Raw genomic sequence first — 24,034 nt, forward strand, 5'->3', positions numbered from 1 at the left:
ATTCTACCTCTGTCAGATGGCGTGACTCTTAGGCAAATTCTTTAACCTTTCGGGGCCTCAGTTGTCTCATCGGTTGATAAGAGTAATAATACTTCTTATTATTGGTATGATTATGATAAATAATATGGTAATTTACTCCATAGGGATATAATGGAGATTACATGAAATGATATATTATTTACCGAGGACAAATACTAGTACGTACTAGAATATAAGCCTCATGAGGTCAGGGGCATTGAATCTTTAGTTTGCTGCTGTATCTCAGTGCCTAGAACAAGGCCTGGCACATAGTAGGTGCCCAATAAATAGTTGTTGGCAGAATGATGAGTAAGCAGCAGCTATCACTATTGTTGCTATTATTATTGTGGTGGTGGTGTTGGCACTTAGCCGGTGCCATGGGCAGTGATGATGACGTAAACTTGGATGCTTCCAGTGTTATCCTTGGTGTACAGATTCACAAAACCAGAAAGCGGTCTTGCAAAGCTGCGTGTAAGACAACAGGTACTGGTATCGAGTAGGGAAGTAACTGTGGAGTAAGTTTCTAGAAAAGCGTTGGCATCCCTGGAAATGAAGTCATGCAATAAATAGCTTTTATTGAGAGAAGAAAATAAACCCATAACATTGATGGTAATGGAATTACCTGATTAATCATCCCAATTGATCATGTCTTCTGATATCATTTTAGATTAATCCTCCCATATGAAAGGTTTATTAAAGGAGAGGAAGACAAGCCCCTGCCTCCAATCAAACCTCGGAAACAGGAGAACAGTTCACAGGAAAATGAGAATAAAATGAAAGTATCAGGAACCAAACGCATCAAACATGAAATCACTAAGAGCAAGAAAGAAAAAGAGAATGCCCTGAAGCCCCAGGATGCATCTGAGGTGAGTTTCTCTCCACAGAAATGCCATCGTGAGATGTGTCCCAACTCAGGGTCTCCCAGAGCCCTGCCCCTATAGCCGTGACCCTGCCCCCATAGCCGTGACCCTGCCCCGTAGCCGTGACCCTGCCCCTTAGCTCTGACCCTGCCCTGTAGCTGTGACCCTGCCCCATAGCTGTGACCCTGCCCCTTAGCTCTGACCCTGCCCTGTAGCTGTGACCCTGCCCCATAGCTGTGACCCTGCCCCGTAGCTATGACCCTGCCCTGTAGCTGTGACCCTGCACAGTTGCAGCACTAGACTGAGAAATCAAATCATCTCAACTGTACAATTCCCCAAATAGTGGACCTTTCTGTTTTCTCCAAAACCAAAGGGCTATGCCTGGTACTGAATAGGATAGGCCAAGAAGATGATCGACAAAGATGCTAACATCCGCAGGAAACTGATAGCGTCCACTGACTTGGAGGTAGAAAGAGCCGGAGCTCTGGCTCTGCGAAGCCAAGGGACCCGACCTGAAAGATGGCGCAGCTTCTTTGCTGCCTCACATCTCAGTCTATCCAAGGAGGTGGTGTGACTTTAGAAGCGCTGTGGGATCTAGCAGGGAGGGACATTGAAACTGATGTCCCTGCAGGACCGTCCTGGAAACTGAGAGACTCTGTTGCCTCCTGTAATTGACCTGCGTGCAGCAGCCTTGGGTTGAGACCAATTTAGAAACATCTTAAGTACATATTATTTATGGGGAAATTTTGAAATGGTTCCTCTGAAACCATTATTATCTCTCATGTTAACAGGTAGTTTCTGAACCTTTTAAAACAAGCCCCAGCTACCCGCAGCCCCCAATAGTTCTTTGGTAGAAGCCATTAATGTCAGCACACAGCCAGTCATGGAAGCTGATCTGGGCTCTGTTTCAACATGAATAATAAAAACCCTGCTGCCCATAAAAAAAAAAAAAAAAAAAAAAAAACACGTAGCAGCCACATTTGGAGACAGCATGTTCTAGGATTCAACCCCAGAGGGAATTTTGTTGCTGATATTAAACACCCCCTAAAAAATCAAGTTTATAATGAACACATAAGAGACTCCCTAATTAAACACTGGTTTAAAACATACACAGCACCACAATCTCCTAACTAGAATTCAGCTCACCCCCACTGAACCCTGTGTAAGAAGAGAGTATTAATTGAAACACAAAATTTGGTTTTGGTTTTATTTTGGTTTCACAATTATTTTAAACTCTAGTCATTTAAAAGGGGGAGAAGGGATGATGCAGAGACTTCTAAACATCTGCAAGCTTGCCACATAAACGGCCAAGAGCAAGGACATTCCAAGTTAAGGCTTACATTCCATTCCTCCTCTATCCTGTTGGCCTGGTGATTTATTATAGGGTTTTGGATCAGTGAGTTCTATTGGATACCATGTGTATAGCATTGCCAAAACACCAGGGGGCAAACTGAGGACCAAGAGGCCAGCTGACCTCTGAATGGCTCCACTTTGGGGATGAAGTTTAAAATGGTTGGTTTGTAAGTTGTGGAAGAAATTTTCAGCCCATGCCCTGAGCCCATCAGCTAAGGAGATGACCGTTGTCAGGAGCAGAACCCAACGTCCTGCCGTCCAGAGAAAAGCCTTATGGCTGCCTTTGTTCCATAGGTCCCCACAGCTTCCTTCAGGGTGCTGTTCGTGACTTCAGTGTCAAAGGTTATGATGGCCAGGTTATCTAAACTACCTGGAATCTGCCCTGGCTTGTGTGGCTCAGTTGGTTGAACATCATCCCATGCACCAAGGGGTCACCTGTTTGATTCCCAGTCAGGACACAAGCCCAAGTTATGGGCTCAATCCCCAGTAGGGTGTGTGCAGGAGGCAGCCAATTGATGTTTGTCTCTCACATCAATGTTTCTCCCCCCTCCCCCCTTACTTTCTCTCTAAAATCAATAAAAAAGAAAAGAAAAGAAAAAAAAAAACATATTAAACTGCCTGGATTCCCACACCCTCTTCAAGGTTCCCCTTATAGTAAGAATTGTTCCCCAGCCCTGGCCGGTTTGGCTCAGTGGTTGGAGCATCGGCCTGTGGTCCAGAGAGACCTGGGTTCGGTTCCCGCTAAGGGCATGTACTTTGGTTGCAGTTTGTCCCCGGCCCTGGTTGGTCGTGCGGGTGGCAGCCACTCGATGTGTCCCTTTCACATCGATGTTTCTCTCTCCCTCCCACTCTATCTGAACAAAAAATGGAAAGATGTCCTTGGGTGAGGATAAAAAAAAAAGAAAACAGAATTGTTCCCCACCTCCAACACAGACCTGTTGTTGTCCAGGTCTGTTTCTTCTCACTGATTATTTGTCTGGAGCTTTGGGCCAGGATTTTATTGTCACTGTTTTTCATTTTTTCATTTTTGATGTTTTCTATGTGAAGCAGTGAACTCAGTGGAGATAGGAGAGCTTATAAATCCCTTCCAATCAAACCCGATATCTTCAGGGAATTGGAATGCAAGTTGTCCGGTGGGAAGATACCATTTAACATACTAAGTGCAGATCATAAAATTCCACCCCAGGGAAAGGGTCTAGCTTTTTTCTGTCTAGCTCTCAAAGACTTCCTCACCCTGCTTTACAACCGAAAGCAGGGAGCTCCATGAAACTGAAGACCTGGGCCATAGAACCTCAGTGGAAATGAGCATCCTCTATAGCCCCACTTCAACTGCAGTCCCATCAGCAACTACCATTTAAATCCAATTTGCCCTTTTCCCTTGCTGTCCTCATTTTGCTGTATTTCTTGTAATGTAAGAGCTCGGGAGAAAAATGATGATTGCTAATGTGAAACAAGTAATGTTATTTGCACTAGAAAAGGCAGTTATTGGTACAAAAAAACAAAAAGTGAAAAATGGCACACAAAGGCTCTTAGGATCACACACCTCTGAACAACAGGGGTATCTTTAGGTGGATTTAGGGAGAAATGTCTATCAAATGGATATGATTCCTTAAAATTTCTGTTCCTATGCACCCCTCCACCCGCATGCTCAGTCTCACCTAAAAATGCCACTGTGGTCGAAACTTCTTTCCTTAACAAAGAAGAACAGTGTTCATAGGATGAGATGAAGCGAGAGAAAGACCAGTTCAATACAACTGTTTTGGGACTGTTCTCCACTACGACATGTCAGGGCAGAGGGACAGAAGTTTTGAAAGAGCTTCTCTGTCAGCTGGGTCACAGATTGAAAGTTAAAATGACCTTCCGAGGTCAAAGTTTGCGCAGTACATAATGCAATGAATGGGTCGAATTGTGCCCACAACTCCTGTCAATAGGGACACACACAGAGCATCCATCCCGTTGACTGCAGTCTGTTTCCATGAACAGAAAAGCTGTGTGGTGGCGCTCACTGCCTGCCTTTTGACAACTTCATTTTCAGTTGTAATAGAAATGGAGTTTGTTATAATAGAAATGGAGTTTGCTGCAGCCTAGAAGGACTTACAGTCCTCCTGTCCCTCAGGTAGACAGGCTCACGCTGCCTCTGCCTCATTTTCCAATATTCTAGCTTATCTGCATGTCACATGGCACTGAGTAGAAATTACCAACACTTGAACATCACTAATTTTATGCCTCCAATTGGACACATGAGGACGAGATCCACCCTCTCAAGGAAAGGAGTTACAGTGAGTTGGTTGTTTGTTAACATGGGGGTGGTTAGATTTTTGAAAGAGAGATGCTTAAAAAAAAAATCTTTCTCCAAAGTGTCATAAAGCACAACATGTAATTTAAAACCCATTTGGATAATTGACTGATTTGACAAGAAGACAACCTCGGAATTAAGCTATACATTAGACTCAAGGAGTGATCTGATTGTATAGCATCAGTACATAGCACTTGGATATTTTGATAAGTATCTCCTGAGGGATTCTGGTGAATGTGCACACTCCCCCTAATGTTTCTATAATTTAGATTCTTTGTTTAGAGCTGTGATTGGGGAGTGATAAAGCTTTGCAGCAACACCGTGAACTGATTGACAGGCCTGTTTTCAAGAAAAACTGCTGTGTGTAATATTTTATTTCATAGCAAAGTGTGCCAATGCATTTGGCTTCCTTCTGACTGTCTTGCAATATTTTATCAGGTTTCACCAGAGCAAGAGAAGGAGCAAGAGACTTCAAACCAGAAAAGCATCACTGAGCCCGTCCCAGTGGCCGACGTGAAGAAGAAAACGGAAGGGTTCCAGGATTTTGCAGCGAGGCCCCTGGTGTCTACAGCAGACCCAGAAAAGGACAACAAAACAGACCAAGGTGCCAGCAGTGAGAAGGTGGCGGAGGAGGTGGGGGAGAAGGGGCCCTCTCCTGCGCTGCCCAGTGCCCCTCCGGCCCCCGACAGGGACCCAGGGGCTGGCAAACAGGCTCTCACCTCCCCCAGTGCTCTTGTGGACTCCAAACCAGAACCCAAGCCCTGCTGCTTTACAGAGAGCCCCGAAAACGAGCCCCAAGACACGTCCTTCCCCGGCTTCCCCACCACGCAGCCATCGCTGGCAAACCAGAGCGAGATGGACGACGACAAGGTGCCCGCCATGGCAGATTACATCGCCAACTGCACCGTGAAGGTGGACCAGCTGGGCAGTGACGACATCCACAATGCACTAAAGCAGACCCCAAAGGTCCTTGTGGTCCAGTCATTCGACATGTTCAAAGACAAAGACCTGACTGGGCCCATGAATGAGAACCATGGGCTCAATTACACTCCCCTGCTCTACTCAAGGGGCAACCCAGGCATCATGTCCCCACTGGCCAAGAAAAAGCTTTTGTCCCAAGTGAGTGGGGCCAGCCTCTCCAGCAGCTACCCCTACGGCTCCCCACCCCCTCTGATCAGCAAAAAGAAACTGATCGCGAGGGATGACCTGTGCTCGGGTTTGTCCCAGACCCACCACAGCCAAAGCGCGGACCACACGGCAGTGAGCCGGCCGTCGGTGATTCAGCACGTGCAGAGCTTCAGAAGCAAGCCCTCCGAGGACAGGAAGAGCATCAGTGACATTTTTAAGCATGACAAGCTGAGTCGATCGGATCCCCACCGCTGCAGCTTCTCCAAGCATCACCTCAGCCCCCTTGCTGACTCCTACGTGCTGAAGCAAGAGGTCCAGGAGGGCAAGGAGAAGCTGTTAGAGAAAAGGGCTCTCCCCCACTCCCACATGCCCAGCTTCCTGGCCGATTTCTACTCCTCCCCTCATCTCCACAGCCTCTACAGACACACCGAGCATCATCTTCACAGCGAACAGGCATCCAAGTACCCGTGCAGGGACATGTACAGGGAATCGGAAAATAGTTCTTTTTCTTCCCACAAACACCAGGAAAAGCTCCATGTGAACTATCTCTCGTCTCTACATCTGCAAGACAAAAAGGCGGCGGTAGCCGAAGCCACCACAGATGACCAGCCAACAGATCTGAGCCTTCCCAAGAACCCGCACAAACCCACCGGCAAAGTCCTGGGCCTGGCCCACTCCCAGGAGAGCAAAGGAGCGTCCCAGTTCCAGGTCATCAACAGCCACAGTCGAGACTGTCACCCCAAGGCCTGTCGGGTGTCACCCATGACCATGTCGGCTCCTAAAAAATACCCTGAAGCCCTCTCGAGGTCTGCAAAACCTCACCACGTGAGATTGGAGAACTTCAGGAAGATGGAAGGCATGGTCCACCCCATCCTGCACCGGAAAGTGAGCCCTCAGAACATTGGTGCAGCACGCCCCATCAAGCGCAGCCTGGAGGATTTGGACCTCATGATCGCTGGGAAGAAGGCCCGGGCAGTGTCTCCTCTGGACCCGTCCAAGGAGGCCTCCGGGAAGGAGAAGGCCTGTGAGCAGGAGAGCGAAGGCAGCAAAGCGGTGCATGGTGCGCATGCTGGGGGGGTGTCAGAAGGCCACAAGCTGCCCCTCTCCTCCCCGATCTTCCCAGGTTTGTATTCTGGGAACCTGTGTAACTCGGGCCTCAACTCCAGGCTCCCAGCAGGGTATTCTCATTCTCTGCAGTACTTGAAAAACCAGACTGTGCTTTCTCCGCTCATGCAGCCCCTGGCTTTCCACTCGCTCGTGATGCAAAGAGGCATTTTCACGTCGCCCACAAATTCTCAGCAGCTGTACAGACACTTGGCTGCGGCCACACCTGTAGGAAGTTCATATGGGGACCTTTTGCACAACAGCATTTACCCTTTAGCTGCTATAAATCCTCAGTCTGCCTTTCCATCCTCTCAGCTGTCGTCCGTACACCCCAGTACGAAACTGTAAGCCCAGCTGTGCCCCGCATCCCAAACGGTGTGGCGAAAAGCTTCGCTTCCTACGCTGGGGTGATGGCTTGTAGAATTAGAAGTCAGTATTTCTTCTAATTTGGGGGTTAAATCAGTTCCAGCCAAAGCGGCCGAGAGGGGAGGTGAACATACCTGATTTTCCTGGGACGACACCAGCCAAGGCTGGCCAGTCTCGAGTCCCTTCCAACACAGACGCCCTCACATCCCAGATGGCTCACTTCGCTCGGGGGTCTTGTGGAGGGATTTATGCATATCCAGGAAGAACTTAGAGGACCCCGTCTGAGTTCCGATGGTCAGGAAACAATCTGGGCAAAAAAAGGGGCAGGCATTTCAAAGGAAGGGGCAAGGAAGACTGGCAAACATATGCCATGGGAGGGCCCTGTTTTCATAAAACTCTCCAAGGTTCAATCAATGCAATGTATAGTGAAACTTCAATAGATCTTTTTGTTTTGACACTATTGAACAATCAGAGAAGTAAACACTGTTAAATTGACTGTATATATTTGCTTCTTAAAACTACCCGTATCACTGTTTGCTCACCTAATTTATATACAGGTAGTTCCATTTTCTCCCGATTCCTTCTTGTCCTTTTTTTTTTTTTTTAATTAAACAGTATCGCTTTTGTTTGCAGGTCTTTTTTTGTTTGTTTTTTTGGTTTCCTCTTTTTCTTTTGTTTTGTTTTCAAGGCTGACTGTCCTAGGTTTTGATGTGTGTCTGTAATTTTTTCCCCACATCCTATCATTTTGAGCAGCTTTGGGTGGTAACGTTAATTGTTTACAAATTGAAGCAACTGATTCTAGTGGAACAGATGACAGAAGCAGCAGTCGAGCACACCGCAGTGCAAAGAACGTTCCTTGCAGGTCCGCAGCCGGCGGACTTGGTTCCTCATAAATGGCGTAGTTGAAAGAGCTGACACACTGCTTACCCGACCAAATGCTTTGCTCTGAAGTATTGGGTTATGTGAAAATATTGAGCATTGTACTTACCTTATCTAGGCTGTGAAACTGTCCTACATACCAGAGGAATCATAAAAACAAAAACCTCACTGGCAGCAAGCTGCTGAATAACAACGGTCGAGAGGACATACTTGTGGGCTGCACAGATATTTTAGGAATTTCAGAAATTAGAACAGGAGCCAAAATGATTTACATTGGTGTTGGCTCTGATCCTCCAGCAGTCCGGGAAAGGGGGTTGGGAAGTGGATGGAGCTCAACTCTCCAGAAGGAAGTGAGTCGCTGGAAGCCCATGCTCCAGGCACCTTCCCTGGGCCGTGGGCCTTGGAGTCCTAGGTGGTCATGTTGCCTGCACCAAATTGGTTTCTTGATATTCCCAGGAAGAACCTTCCAGGCCACATCTTTGGGGATAATTGGCACACTGGATTACCCATTTCAAAAGAAAGGCATCCTCTTTGGGTTTCTTGGGCGTGAGTTTTATGTGTGTGCACGCACTTAACGGTGGCTGGTGTCATGTTGCAGCCACCTGGCAATATAGCCCGCTTTGTAATGCATTTCAGTGTTGGAAAGAAATGGTCAAGCTGTCCACGCAGTCAAAAGATGTGGAGAATGTATATTGTCATTCTTGCCACTTGATTCCACTTGCTGCCAAGATAGAACATCAAGGTGGATGCGTTTTCCAAGTGTGTTCAAGATCAGTCCATACAGAGAGTGATTTTCTTTCCAGGTCCCATCCCTGCTGATAAGAATGCTTTGATGAACTCCCCAGCCAAACCTCCCCTCCCCAACACTACCAGTAGACATTAGAACCATAGTTAACCAAGTCTTTTACCTCTGAGATATTTGATTCTATGAAAATTGATGACAATTTTCAACCTTTAAATAGGTAACTCGACTGCAAAATAATCAAAACTGGTAAACAATGAAACTGCGGCTCTTAGACGAAGCCATGCATGCCGTGCATTTGTATTGAAATGTCTCCATAATACGAAGCCAAATATTCAATGTAACATACTTAATATCCAAAGGTGGAAACAAAAGAATGTAGAGATCTAGTGTTAAGAGTTCCATTTGCTTCAATTAATTATTTACCTTCCTGTGGAATAATATATATATATTTAATAGAACCATAGATAGACTAGTAGAATTTAGATTATAAATGTGTGAGTGCAGATTATCCTGCTATTGCACAAGATAGAGGGGGGAAAGAATCTCAATTCCAGCTGGCGGAACGCTGGCCAGGACCGACATAAGAAAGTTGCACTAGATTGGATGGTCACAGAATCAGAGGACATGGAAGATAAAGCAAACTCCAGTGTTTCTGCCACGGACATGGTTTCTATGAGTTTGTTTCTCAAAGAAAATGGGGGGGAGCCGTCTGTCCCTGGTGGAGCTCACCTATCCATTTGGAATATGGGGCATTTGTTTTCCCCACTGGGATGATTTCAGTCTGGTTTCATCATGTTGGAATTCGATCACACCATTTTCAAACAATGTTAACATAGTCCAGCTTTTGTTTTTCTCATCTCTTCCAAGAGGAGACTCACTGTTTCTGTCTGAGGAAGCTCACACCCTCGGCAAAACATCAGGACAAATAAAGAGAAATGGGGGCATACGTTCCCAACAGAAGCAGTGTGTTATTTGTTTTAAAACTCCGAAAAGAGATCTTGGAAATCTTCCAAAAAGACCATTGAATTCTTCATTGGCTGAGAACTACATTTTAAAAAGTCTTAAATAGGGCTTTGTTTGCATTGTTTGAGTTCAAGGGGCCTTATTATTGAATGGAATTGCACAAGCCTTTCTTTGTGCAATCAAACCATTGTTATTGGTAGTTCTGTAAAGGAAACTGTGGACTCTAATTGGCAATGGAGTTATAAATCTATTTACTGAGTGTGGCTTCCAAGAAATGTTGCAATTCAAAATGCACTAACTCCGTGATTTACTGGAGATTTGGAGATTCTAAATAATGTTGTTGTTTTTTTAAAAAGCCTTTCCATGCAACTTCTGGTTTAACTTTTGGCAACTCAACTTACAAAAAGAAAAGAAAAAAAAAACAGCCCAACCAAGTTTCAGAATTAAGTATTCTCCTACTAAGTGATTGGAACTTGTAATATTTGCCACAGGACTGACTTATTTATTTACTAGGTAGAAGCTCTTAAGTTCACTTGTTTATCAGGGCATATACAGAAGGGTTTGTTAAAACTCAATGTTGACTTTACAACTTTCTGACCTGGTGCATGAATTCTCAAGTACTGTATTTCACTGTGTTGGTGTGTCTGATGGAAATTTCGAGGTGATCCTACAAAAATATTTTATGTAGTGTGCCTTCAAAGAGAACCATTTATTTCTCTTCACTTGTGTCCCACAAAGTCACATTTGGTGGTGGTCAGCCAAGTCCCATCTGGTCCAGCTTTACTCTTGTCCCAATTTTAAAGAGAAATGGGAACAAGTTCGCCCTGGTGAGACCCACACCATTGCAATGATTATCTTGAGCACTTAAATTCCAGTGTTGGCTGTTGATGTATTTGATATTCTGCTTGTCTCCCCATGGTTGGAATATGTCTGAAGAATAGCAGCATAATCTCTTGGCTGTTTATACTTTTTTAAATTTTCCTGTGTTGTAAATATTGTATACTTTTGGTGATCCCAGCTATGTAACCTCTGCTCTGTAAGGTGATTATTTGTATATAGCAACATGGCCCAGTGATATTATATAGTTTCCCAATGGAGAGGTTATTGAGTAACCTTTGCATTAGTTTAAACACTACCAGAAGAATGCTGAGCCAACTATAAACACTCAATTTTGTATGTTTTCCAAATTGTACTTATTACTGCTTTTGATACTGTATTACGTGCCAATAGTTTCCCAATCACATAGCAGGCAAGAGATATTTTGTACTTTTTGATCCACTGTAATATTTAATAAAAAATGTTACTATCTGTTTCCTTTTGGGTATGAGTCATCTGTCACTTCCTCCTGCAGAGCCCTACGGCCTCACCGGAGTACTTACATTGTCTCCAAATTGGATAATGGCAGTAACGATGGTGGTGATGAGGTCTGTAGTTTGTGGAGAAATGACTGAGTGTCCAGTTGGCATGGAGAATCTCTAGTCTTCACAGTGCCACGTAAATATGGCATAGGCCCGTTTTACCTCTAAGAAACGAAAGCTTAGAGAGGTAAATCAACCTGACAACAAATTGGCAGAGTCAGAATTTGAACCCACGGCTCTTCAATCTGTGACTTCCTTTGTCTACCATACTCCTCTCCTGGCAGATAAGAAAAATCCCTATTTATTTGATTAACAAAGATTTACTCGTGCCTCAGTTGCCAGGCACAGCATTAGGAGCTGAGAATACAATGGTGAATGAAAGCTGAACATTGCCTCTGGAGCTTACACATTTGATGGGAAAGAGAGTTGACCAAATAGTCACCCGTATAAATGTAAAACCTCAGCCGGACCTAGTTCTGGGGGAAGCGGAGTGTGGTGCCCCATGTGACACATGAAGAGGAAATGGTGACTAAACTGATACTCGAAGGATGAGCCTCAGTTGACCAGATAAGAGGAAATTGGGGGAAGACTAAGGTAAGCCCAGGGTACCAGAGGCCCAAAGACCCCGAGGCAGAAACAGGTTTGGCTTATTATAGGAATCGGAGAAAAAGCCCGTGTGATAAGGTCCAGGGAATGAGGTGGAGGTGAGGTTAGAGGGTATAGCAGCGGCCAACCGGTATGTCCCAATAGACCAGGCTGGGCGGTGTACACGTTACTGAAGCAAGAGGAGGTTGAGGCAGGTGGCGACCTGCTGGTCCCTGCAGTGCTGCCCCTGGCTGCTGAGTGAAGGCGCATGGAGAGCTGTCTGACACCAAGACGGTGGCCATTTCAGTTGGGTCAGTGCGATGGGAGAGTGGACACATTTCAGAGGGGCTTGGAAGAAAGGATTTAACAGACTTGGTGCTGGATTAAATGGGACAGATGGATAGTCAGGAAGGATTGGAAAGCTATAGGGAAACAGCATAATCTGACATCTGGTGATGATGGACAAGCGACTTCTGAACTTTTGTCCCCTTAATCCTCTACCTCCAGGCTTCCCCTGGGTTTTCCTCAGCTTACTAGCGGTTGAAATGAGGCATTCACAGAGTAACACCTGGTGTGCTCCCTTCTTAATGTGTCCCAGTGACGGGGGAGGGAGAGGTCGGCAGACTTTGATGAGTACCTTGGTTCACAGCCCACACCATCTGATCAGGATGGACTTTGAATAAACAGAAGAAAGTAAGGCACTAGTAAGCATGTCACCACAACTGGGGGTTTGGGGAGCACATTTTGATAAATGACACAAGACTTTTTCTTACTAAGGTTGAGTCCCTCAAGGACCCTGCCCACCCGCAGGCCAGCAGGAGTTGCAGCAACATGTTAGAGGCCTCACCCTCTTCTTGCTGGCTGTCATCCCTCTATTTAGCCAAACACACCCAGCAGAGGAAGAACCCCTGGCCCGTGGTCTCCTCGCTCTCATGCTGATTCACGTGTATTTCACCATATCATGTGAATTGCTATGAGTACATCAGAAGAATGTTCCGCCATCTATGACACACTCAGCATTTACAGATCTGACACTTGAATCATACACAACAGGAAACATCATGATAAGGTATCTATTTTTACCAGGCCTAACTGGCAAATACTGTTGGGAAGGAGGGTGCTTTTGCTAAAGCTGTCGTTCACAGTGCAAAGGCAATGAAAATGCCTAGTGATTTATTATAGGAAAGTGGCCAAAGTTGACAAATGTTTTAGGGCTGATAGTGACCAGGAAAGGGGTAATCATTTACATCAACAAATTGTAAATGGCAGGAGGGGGAAGGGTGGGGAGGTGGGGACCTCTGGCCAGGAATAACGTGAAAGAAAGCTTAGCCTTCATGATTGACCTAAGGAATACAGTAAATCACATTAATTGGGGCTTTACTAATTCAGAATTCCTGAATTTTGGAACCTCTAGGCTAATTCCTGGGATTAAAAAAAAAAAAAAAAGCATTCTCAAACATTTGTTTGACCTTCTTAAAAGACACACTATTTTTTAATCATGCTAGCCATAACCATGAGCATTCAACCAACCTGGTGAGGAACAAGGTGATCTGCTCCCTGAGGGATGCATACAAGACCCAACTACTTAGTTATTGTTGAAACTCCCTCCAGGACAGAGCTGCCCAGTAGAACTTCCTGAGATGGTAAAAATGTTCTATAATTCAGTTTCCCAACATTGTAGCTACTAGAAAATGTGGCTTTTGAGCCCTTGAAATGTGCCTAGTGTGATAAAGGAACTAATTCTCATTCTATTTACTTTTTATGCATTTAAATTTAAATAGCCACATGTGGCTAATGGTTACTGTATCGAACAGCAAAGCTCCAGAAGGTCCAATTGGCCAATGTGCACATATGGATAGACTAAATTGCAGCTAAGTCAATAAACTTTAACATAAACACTAAAGCAGGCAACACTGTGTCTTCTTGCCAAAGCTTCATTAATCGATTAGGGGTGACCATAGATTTAACATGATTTTTCACACAGGATTTACACATCACAGGCATTTAAGTACTAACTAAACAGATAAATCATTGAGATAGCATTAAGAAAAAAGTCTGCAGTCAGGGCATTTTGTAATCCAGTCCTGACTTTTATACTAAGTCTGATTGTGTGAGGCATGAATGCAACTTCTAAAAAGTCTGTACAGTACTAGTGTGGCCATGTTCAAGCCACACTGCTTCTCTCCATGGTCATTCATTTATCTCTGGAGACTGGGAGAGTATTCAGCATGAGGGAGCAAGGAGGACTCACGGCGGAAGGGAGGAGGAATTCACGGCAAACATGATTTTCAGTGTCCTGGTCTTTGCACTTCACACCAGGGTATGTCCTGCCACCCTGGCCCAGAAATTCAAGTGATCACCCAAAAATGTTGGCAGAACACCCGAAGTTTGTTTGTAAATTAATGAAGCAAGAAAGAGAGAAGCCTCCAAGAAATAGTATTGGGAAAGAAAAAAGGATGCAGTAGAGACTTTTTAAATTATTAGAGAATAGCATTAACTTGGAGCCCATGAACTGGAAAATGTCAGATGAATGAAGCTATTTTCTACAAAAATAGCAATTAACAAAACTTTCCCAACAAGAAACAGAAAGCTCAAATAATGATTAAAAATGTGATCAGGCCCTGGCCAGCCGTGGCTCAGTGGTTGGAACATCAGCCCATGCACCTCAGGGTCTCAGGTTTGATTCCCAGTCAAGGACACATACCTGGGTTACAGGGTCAATCCCCAGCCCTAGTCAGGGTGCTTATGGGAGGCAACCAATCAGTGTGTCTCTCTCACATCAATGTTTGTCTCTCTCCCTCCCTCTTCCCACTCTCAAAAAAAAAAAAAAAAAAAAGTCAATGGAAAAAATATCCTTGGGTGAGGATTAACCAAAGAAAAAAAATTGATCATGAGTCAAATAGTTCTCCACAAAAAAAGTACCAAGCCCAGGCGGTTTTAAGAAGTGTCAGAGAACTGAAAAAGAGAAAAAGCTACTCAATTCTTTATGAGTTTATTTTGACCTCACTACCAACACTCAAAAAGGACAGTGAAAAAGAGAAATAAATATAGATCAATCTTACTTATAAAGCAGATGTAGAAATGCTACGTAAAATATCAGCAAAATATAAAAGTCTATGTTTAAATATATACAGAGAAATATGCATATATACATATGTGTACATACATACTAAAATGCAATACATATTTGAAGTGTATTAAGAACATTATATAATGACCAAGAATAGTTTATCCTAGAAATATAAAGATGGTCGAACATTAGAAATTCTATTAATATAATAGCCCATAAAAGCCACCTGGAAAACTATGAAGGTGGATCTACATCTCGAATACTACACACATTCTTCCAAAAAAGAAAATGTGGGAAAACTGTTTTAGAATCCTGGAATGTGGAAAGCCATTTTATCATTCAAAATTTAGAAACTATCAATGATTGATTATTTATCTACATAAAATTTAAATTTCTAGCTGCAAAAAAAGCAAATTCAAAATGCAAACATGACTTTGGCAATAAATATTGCAATTTATAACACAAAGGGCAGATCTCTCTATTACAAAGTTGTCTTAGAAATCAGGAAGAAAGTGGTATAATGACAGTAAAATGTACCAATCTCAAGTGCACGGTTCAGTGACCTTTGACAAATGTGTACAGCCATGTGACTGTGACCAACAAAATATGGTTCACCTCTATTTTGGCAGAATGTTTTCTCGTGATATTTTCCAGTCAGTTGACCTACTCTCACCCAGTGCGCGATCATCGTCCTGATTTCCACCGTCAGATCTGTTTCACTTGTTTTTAGCACTCTTTCCAAAATTAGGAACACAAAGACATTTACCATCACCTCGTTGCTTTTACCTAACGTGGTACTGCAGGTCGTTTGCCATGTAACATGATGGGAAGAAAATAAAAGGCATAAAGTCTGGAACGAAGAAGTGAAATTGGAATTTTTCATTAATGACATGATTGTTTATCCAGAAATCTAAGAGAATTTACAGATAAATTATTATAATGAATGAGAGAGCTCAGCACATTGGTTGGATATAAGATTAAAATACCCAAATCCATAACATTTTCATCTACCAGCAATAATAATAATTATTATTACTTAATAATAATTAAAATTTTTATTCATAGTAGCCATAAAACCAAAATGTACTTAAGAATAAATCTAACAAAATAATTGGGAAAGCAATTGGACAAAACCCAGTAAAACTGTAGATGAGGTTACTATAAATTCATGAGAACACTGAGGCACAAAACAATGTAAAAGTCTATAAATGGAATAATATACAGTCACTAAAATGAACATTTTCAATGTCTATGTATTAATGTAAAGAAGCAATCAAAAGCATCATGTTGAGTGAAAAAGCATGATGCAAAAGGGTTCACAGTCTGATAAAAATTCAAAACATACTAGGTAATGCCATGTATGGATGTATTTAATGAACAGATGAAGACATAAACAGCAACACTTTACCATCAAGGTATTCACAGGAGGGAGAGGAAAATCAGATACGGGAGGAGGACGTCTTGAACTGCCTGTAAGATATATTTCTTTTGAAGCCTGGGGCAAAATGTTAATATTTATTGAATTTGGGTAAAAAGATTGTGATATTATCATGACATATTTTTGCATATTTCAAATTGTTCCTACTTTATAAAAGATACTAATTGACATACATGTAAGACCGCACATCAGTAAAGACACGTGGGCCTACAGCCTCCAAGCCTCCCTTACATCACCGTTAGATTGGGAGTGCATTACCCCTCCTCAGTGTTGTCAGAATATGAAAACATTTAACAGGCAGTGAAGGTCCATGCAGCTAACATTATCATTGTTGTAAGGTTTAGGATTGTTGCATCCACAGCTCCAAGAATCACCATTCGTTCTCATGGAAAGTGCTGGCTCCCCACCTCCGGTCAGCTCTGTGCTGAGAATCTCCAATGCGTTTAGTCCATGTATTTCTCACAACGACCCGGAGAGACAGGTACTGTGCTGTCATGAGTCTCATTTCACAAGCAGGCGCAGGCACAGAAAGGCTGGGTGCGTGACCCAGGGTTCCTGGGAAAGCGAGTGAAGAGACCAGTTTGATCCAGGTCCATCTCATTCCCAATCCTCTGCTCTTGGTCGCTAGGTGGCTATTTCCCAGCCCAGGCATGTCAGTGTTCATACAAAGGGTCTCCCAACACTCCAGCCTGTGTTATCAGGACCCCTACCTACCTCGTCTCTTCCTATTCAGCCCCCGCCCACCTTCAGGGCAGGTGGGACCTTCTCCTGGCTGCCTACGGCTGAGAAGCACAAGGAATCTCATCAGAAGGGTCCTGATCCCCTGAGAACACATCGTTCTGCTCCTGGGCTCTTTCCCTGATCCCTCCACAGCCTGGCCCTTTGCCTCCAAGCCGAGAGGGGCTGGGAAGCAGTTGCTACACTGGTGCCCTGGGACGAAAGAGGAACAGCTCTCTGCTTTTCTTATCGGGCAAAGTTACAGATTTCAAGAACATGATGGGAATGGTTTACAATGTAGGCTTCTGATCCCTGTGTGGGTGGGACGTTGGTGTGGACAGAGGAGCAAACAGGCCTCTCCGGAGAGGGAGGAGCAGGACAGGCTCCGTAGGGTCTCCAACCTTCCTCCTGAGAACCTGAGGCTGCAAAGTAATGGGACCGGTTTCATGAGCCAGGAGGATTCACTTACAATTCCTCCTGCACGTGTGTGTAACACAGGTACTGTGCTAAGTGTTTCCACATACATAATCTCCTTATAACGACCCTGTGGGGTTATGATTATATACCTTGTTTACAGATGTGGAAACTAAAGCTCAGAGAGTCAAACTACTTGTCGAAATTGATCTGGCACACTCTGGCAAAGCTGTATCTCAAGCCGACAGGCCTTCTGGCTGCAAGAGCATGACATAGTCCCTCACCTGTTCCGTTTCACAGAGGCCTCAATAGGGATGATGTTTTGCTATGTGGTAGAAGAACATCCTGCCGACTCCCCTAATCCTCGAGCACTGGGGTTACCCTGCTCCCTCACGCAGGCCTCATTCCTAAAAGGTGCTCCCTCTATATGTATAAACCACATCAAATTCAGGAAGTAAGCCAAGCTTCTTTTCATTTGGGAAATTCTGCACGGGAACCAAAAGGCAATGGTCTTCACCAGCTTCGGCATCTTCTTAAATTAGTCAGCAGCTCAGATCTGGGGATATCACTGTTGGTGGATAAAAAATCGGACTTTTTTACAAGCCCTAATTTAGTGACCTTGTAATAGGAATATTTATTGATATTTTGGTGCAATACAAAGAAGGCTCTGAGTTCTTCATATACGGTATTTCATTTTTCCATAAAACTCTTTATAGATGAGGAAACCAGGGTTTAGAAAGAGTAAGTAATGTGCTCATAGTCACCCAACTAGTGTCAGCTCTGTGACTGTGAACACAGGGCAGCTGGCTTCAGCGTCCAGGTGCCCAGCCTCGACCTTGAACTGAAACAGCAGGACTTTACCCTGCTGGTGTGAGTGGCCGGAGGCTTGCACACAACCACCTCGGGCCCTTTCCACCTGGCTTTTTGGTGATAGCTCTTTTTCAGCTTCTCTGAGTCTTTGGGAGGTTCATTTTGGGGAAGTTCATCATTTACCTATCATCTGTTCTTGCCCCATGGCCACCCCCCAACATCCGCCCACAGTCAACGGCATGTTTGTGCCTGGCCATAGTCCACCCACGTTCCTGATCTTCATCAGAACCTGTGCCCTGCGTTCTGCTTCATGAGGGTGACCTGGAGGAGCCCACAGAAACATGGGAATGGTAAGTTTCCTCCACCCAACTCAAACTAAGATATGCTGATCCCCAAGCAAATATGTGGGGAAAAAATATCCTCATCCATAACTTCATGGGGAAGCTAAATCATCATTCATGTTTTAAATTGGAGAGGGAGAGTTTAAAGCTCTTGCAGGTCACAGAGGCATGGGAAAACCATGGACCTCTTCTGTGGAGTTAATTTATTCCATCATTAAAAAAGCACACTATCGCCCGGCTGGTGTGGCTCAGTGGTTGAGCGTCGACCCACGCACCAAGAGGTCACTGGTTCGATTCCTGGTCAGGGTACCTGCACAGGTTGTGGGCCAGATCCCCAGTGGGAGGCATGCAGGAGGCAGCCAGTTGAGGTTCTCTCTCATCAATGTTTCTATCTCTCCCTCTCCCTTCCTCTCTCTCTAAAAACGAATAAAGAAAAAATATTTTTTTAAAAAAGCACAAAATTATTATATTGAAAATAACACCATATGTAATAGAAAGCAAATTCTTCTGATAAAACCAAAGACACCAAAAAATGTCCAGTTTGCAGCAGGTGCTTCAGGCAGCAATCAGTGAACATACACTGGGTGACCCCCATGAGCCAGGCACAGTGCAGAGCCTCCGATGACGGCGCCGAGGGAGGCGGCGTCTTCCTGTTTTTACCAAAGCTGGAAGACTAGCAGGGAAAGCGGGTACGAAGGCAGTACGTCTCAGTGTGCTGAGTATTAAAAAAATGACAGTCAACGAGCTTTAAAAAGAAAGAGAAAATGGAATAGTAACTCCAACTAGGATTCAGGGAAGGCTTTTTTTAAGAAAGTGACTTTTCAGTGGAGATGTGGGAAGCGATGAATGGGGAAATAAGATACGGGAAATCTCACAAACAAAAGAGCATCGGGTGTTCTAAGAACTGAGAGAGGAGTCTGTGGTTGCACTGGGGAAGAACCTGAATAACAAAATATGAAAAGCACTGACTTGTTGCATTGCAACTGTAGCACTACCTCCCGTAAAAGAGGAATAGTCAAATATTAGTCAAGTAAGTGATTTGACAAATATGACCTCTTTGGGGATACTTTACATTCTAAAAGAATGCCTGGCCCAGAAAACCAGCTAGAAAACGATGTGAAACAATAAGAAAACTTAAAAATGAGTTGGAAAGTAGATACATAAAAGCTATACTTTTTGCCCTGGCCAGTTTGGCTCAGCGGTTAGAGCGTCCGCCTGCGGTCCGGAGAGACCCGGGTTCGGTTTCCGCTAAGGGCATGTACCTCGGTTGCAGTTTGTCCCCAGCCCTGGTTGGTCGTGCGGGTGGCAGCCACTCGATGTGTCCCTTTCACATCAATGTTTCCCCCTCTCTCTCTCTTCCTCTCTCCCCCTCCCACTCTGTCTGTACAAAAAATGGAAAAATGTCCTCGGGTGAGGATAAAAAAAAAAAAAAAAAGCTATACTTTTTTTTTTTAAATGTTTTTATTGATATTTTTTTTTTTAGAGAGAGAAAGGAAGGGAGAGATAGAAACATTGATGTGAGAGAGAAACATCGATCAGCTGCCTCCTGCACGCCCCCTGCTGGGAATCAAGCCACAACCTGGGCCTGTGCCCTGACCGGGAATCGAACCAGGACCTCTCAGTCCATGGGATGATGCTCCATCCACCGAGCCATGACGGTTGGGCTAAAATCAATGCTTTTCTTAAACCATTACTTGTTAGAAATTGTGGTAAAAGAAAAGATCTAATTTCAAATAACAACCAAACAGAATCCTAGGGATAAACGTAACAAGTAATTAGTGGGGCCTTTATTGAAAACTCTTTAATAGACTATTGACAGACCCAAAGATGACTTAAGACATTGAAAGACAAACTATTGTCTTTGATGGGAAGACACCAATTCTTCCTAAATTAATTTATAAATTTAATGAATTCCCAATTAAAAACGCAATTTTTTAACTTAACAAAAAGTGTATTTGTAAAACACATAATGAAGATTAATTGGAAAACCCTTCTTAAAAGGTTTTTCTTAGGCAATATTTATTCTATTCATCATATCCCCTCCATCAAATGTCTTTTCACATATTGGAACTGAGCTTAGTATTTCTTGCAGTGGGCACAATTCTGGCAAAGGATTAATACAAATCACTCTGCTATGTTATATTTTATTTTGTCTTTTAAAAACTGTCCATCATGACTCACAGAATTGATTCCATGGCCTAATGAGTCACACACCTAACGTGTAGAACACTGACCTAGAGGCATTTCCCCTGGCGTCTTGGCAGCTTGAATACGTCTGCTTGATGACCAAAGAAACCAGTGGATCTGTTGGAGCAGTGATTTTCAGACTTTTTCACCTCATGGCACACATAAACTAATTACTAAAATCCTGCAGGTCAACAAAAATATATTTTTTGCCGATCCGACAAAAAAAAATAGGTATAATTTTGACTCGTTCACACCAGACGGCTGTTGTTGTGTTGGCTGTTGTCATTTCTTTATTTGACAATGGAAGGGAAAAGCGGTGACACCAGTGTGCTGTGGCACAGCGTTTGAAAACAGTGTAGTACACGTTGGCTGGTACAGGAACTTTCTTGAAGGGGTAGATATATATCTTAGATTGTCAGTCCTGATACTTTTTGGTGGGAGGGTTTTTAAAAGTACCAATTATGGTCTGATTTAGCAAGGCCCCAGAGAGGTTTTCCATGGCTAGGTCAACCAGCAGGTCGGAGCTGGTGGCATATTTTTAGTACTTTCTCGGACTGCATCCTTGACCTCTAGCCCAGCCCCACAGGCCTCACATCTGGCCCGATGAGCGGCAATTCTGCTGCCCCCCCGCCCCGTGCCCTATGCAACACCGCTTCCAGCCTAACCTCAGCATCCACAGAGATCCCCAGAAAGCTTCTTGAAAATAGATAACAATAACTAGCCCAGCCCGCCAGTGTGACTCAGTGGTTGAGCGTTGACCCGTGCACCAACAGGTCACCGGTTCGATTCCTGGTCAGGGCATATGCCCAGGCTGTGGGCCTGATCCCCAGTGGGGGGCATGCAGGAGGCAGCTAATTGATGTTCTCTCTCATCAATGTTTCTATCTCTCTCTCCCTCTCCTTCCTCTCTCTCTAAAATCAATAAAGAAAAAAACATTTTAAGAAAGAATAACTAGCCCAGTCTGATATCAAAACTATTTTAAAGGTATAATAATTAAATGGTTTGTTATTAGGGAAAAATAGATCACTAAATAAGAATGAAGAAACCAAATTCATATGAGAACTTAGTATATGAAATGGTAGCCTCTCAAAACAGCCAGGAAAAGGTAATTAGTCAATAAATGTTATTGGAACAACTGACTGACAGAAAAAAAAAAAGGTAGAGCTGGACCTCTCCTTTGCTTATTATACTAACATCAATTCCAGACAGATCAAAGATTTAAATGTAAGAAAAAAAAAAAAAGATAAAGTTCTGGAGGAATAAATGGCTGAGCTTAGACACAGGAATAGAAGGACTTCAAACCCAGAAGCCATAAAGAAAAAGATGGATAAGTTGTAGCATATCAAAACTGGATTAAAAAATAAAAATATACCATGAACTAAGAGAAAAGACAAGTGACAGTTCAAAAAATATTTAAGCGATGTGACGTGAAAATAATTTCTTTCATTTTTAAGAAGCTCCTGCAGATAAAATAGAGAAGTGATAAACAATGCGTATCTGTAGTCAATTACCAAAAAGTGAAATAAAAATATGCTCAATATTACTCATAAGGGAAGACATGCAAATTAAAAAGCAATAAGAGACTCTTTTTTTCTTTCTTGACTCAGATTGTGCGAAGCTGAAGCAATGTTCTGAGAAGGTGGCAGAGAGGCCAGCGTGGTTGGTTACACACCCCGCTGTGGCAGGGGCGGGAGCCGACTCATTTCTGGAAGGAAACTTGGCAAAATTGATCTAATATTAAAGGTTCTGCTATATATTGAAAATCTGTTTCCTTCTAAAATTCATGTGTTAATTCCTCCCCCCCCTCCCCCACATGATGGTATGAGGAGGTGAGGCCTTTGGGAGGTGACTAATGGGATCAGTGCCCTTTCAAAGGGGACTCCAGACAGCTCCCTTTCGCCTTCCACCAGGGGAAAACAGTGAAGTGACGGCCATCTGTGAGCCAGGAAGGGGTTGCCACCTGATTCTGCTGTCGCCTTGATCTTGGTCTCCCCAGCCTCCGGTACTGAAACACAAAGCTCTGATGTTTGTACGTCACCCAGTCGATGGTATTCTGTTACAACAGCCTGCATGGACCAAGAAACACATATATCATTTCATTTAGCAATTACTCTGTTAGGAATTTACCCATATAAATATAGCTGCAGGTGTTGGTCAAGGAATGTGTACCAGTGTGTTCATCGTGGCATTGTTAATAATAGCAAAACAAGGAGGAAAAAACCACTAATTAGGGGTTACATAGAGTACGGGGCTCCCATTTGATGGATTCTTAATGCAGCTATGGGAAAAAATGAAGCAGTTTTGTGCACACAGACATGGGGGGAAAGAGGTGCAAGACTGTATATAGCCTCATCAATTTTATAGGCATCAATAGATAATAGATAGATGATGATGACAGATACATAGATAGACAGATAGACATGCACACTGGTAGAGGCAGAAGCAAATTTTCTGAAACTCTGTGGCTACTTTTGGGCAAAGGCAAGGGCCAGAGGGATGTAGGCTTTCACATTTCATTTTATATTTTGGTTTACTACTGGAAGTTTTAAATATATAGATTACGTTCATGAATTAAAATATGAACACGGATTACCTGGGTAGTGGAATAATGGATTTCTTTTTTTCTTCTTTAACTGTCTGTAGTTTTAAAAATAGATTTTGCAGAGAGCAATGAAGACAAAGAGACCAGGTGAGGTCTTGACTCAAAGGAACAAAGCTCCAGCAATGGCTGGTCCTACTGCTAGAGCCCCAGGAGGAGGTGTTTCTAGAGGAAGCGACTTTCCAACATCTCACAGATTTTCCCACCTGCCTCACCTAATGATGGTCTTCCCATGCATAACCATCAGGGAATTTGGCTTCAGCATCAGCAGGGTTCAAATAAATCAAAGGAAATCAGGCTTAAGAGAAATGTCATTATGATTTGTGCAAACATTTCCTCCCTACAGATGAAATTGGGTGAGATGACAAAAACAGAGACAGCCTCGCCTCATGTCTTTTCTTTCCTTTCACTTAGTTGGGAGGCTAGATGGCTCACACCCATCCTGCCTTCTTCTGGGCCCAGGGGCCTGAACACAGAGCAGGTTTCAGCTGGATTCCAGGACACTGGGAACGTGTCCCGTGCTCCTAGCTGAGTCTCCACCTTGCATCACAGGTTTCTGAACGACAACTCCATCCAATCAGCTGTACTGAGACCAGCTCCGTGTGCAGCACCATGCGGGGTGCAAGGGTGAAACGGCCTCTACACTCAAAGAACTGTTGATGCTTCTGAGGACCCCCAGGAAACAAGTAAGGAAGCTTGTGAAAACAGGGCTCCAAAGAAAGCACTTCAGCCAAGAAGTCGAGATGGAATAGACGGTGTTTGTCGACTGATACAGCCTCCAACTAACCCGCTCTTTCTCCACA

General features: G+C 43.7%; 1 protein-coding gene across 4 annotated transcripts in view; it reads left to right on the forward strand.

The window, feature by feature from the left end:
* ARID5B (AT-rich interaction domain 5B) overlaps positions 1–7,724 on the forward strand; it is a 175,825-nt gene extending 168,101 nt beyond the window's left edge. For all 4 annotated transcript variants that reach the window (XM_036264631.1, XM_036264632.1, XM_036264634.1 and 1 more), the window contains 2 exons: positions 686–884; positions 4,966–7,724. In XM_036264631.1, the coding sequence (XP_036120524.1) occupies positions 686–884; positions 4,966–7,107 (2,341 nt within the window). In that variant the 3' untranslated portion in view covers positions 7,108–7,724. The remainder of the gene's footprint in view (positions 1–685; positions 885–4,965) is intronic.
* The last annotated feature ends 16,310 nt before the right edge of the window (positions 7,725–24,034 follow it).

This window comes from Molossus molossus, unplaced genomic scaffold (genome assembly GCF_014108415.1).
Source record: "Molossus molossus isolate mMolMol1 unplaced genomic scaffold, mMolMol1.p scaffold_m16_p_17, whole genome shotgun sequence".
Classification (NCBI taxonomy): Eukaryota; Metazoa; Chordata; class Mammalia; order Chiroptera; family Molossidae; genus Molossus; species Molossus molossus.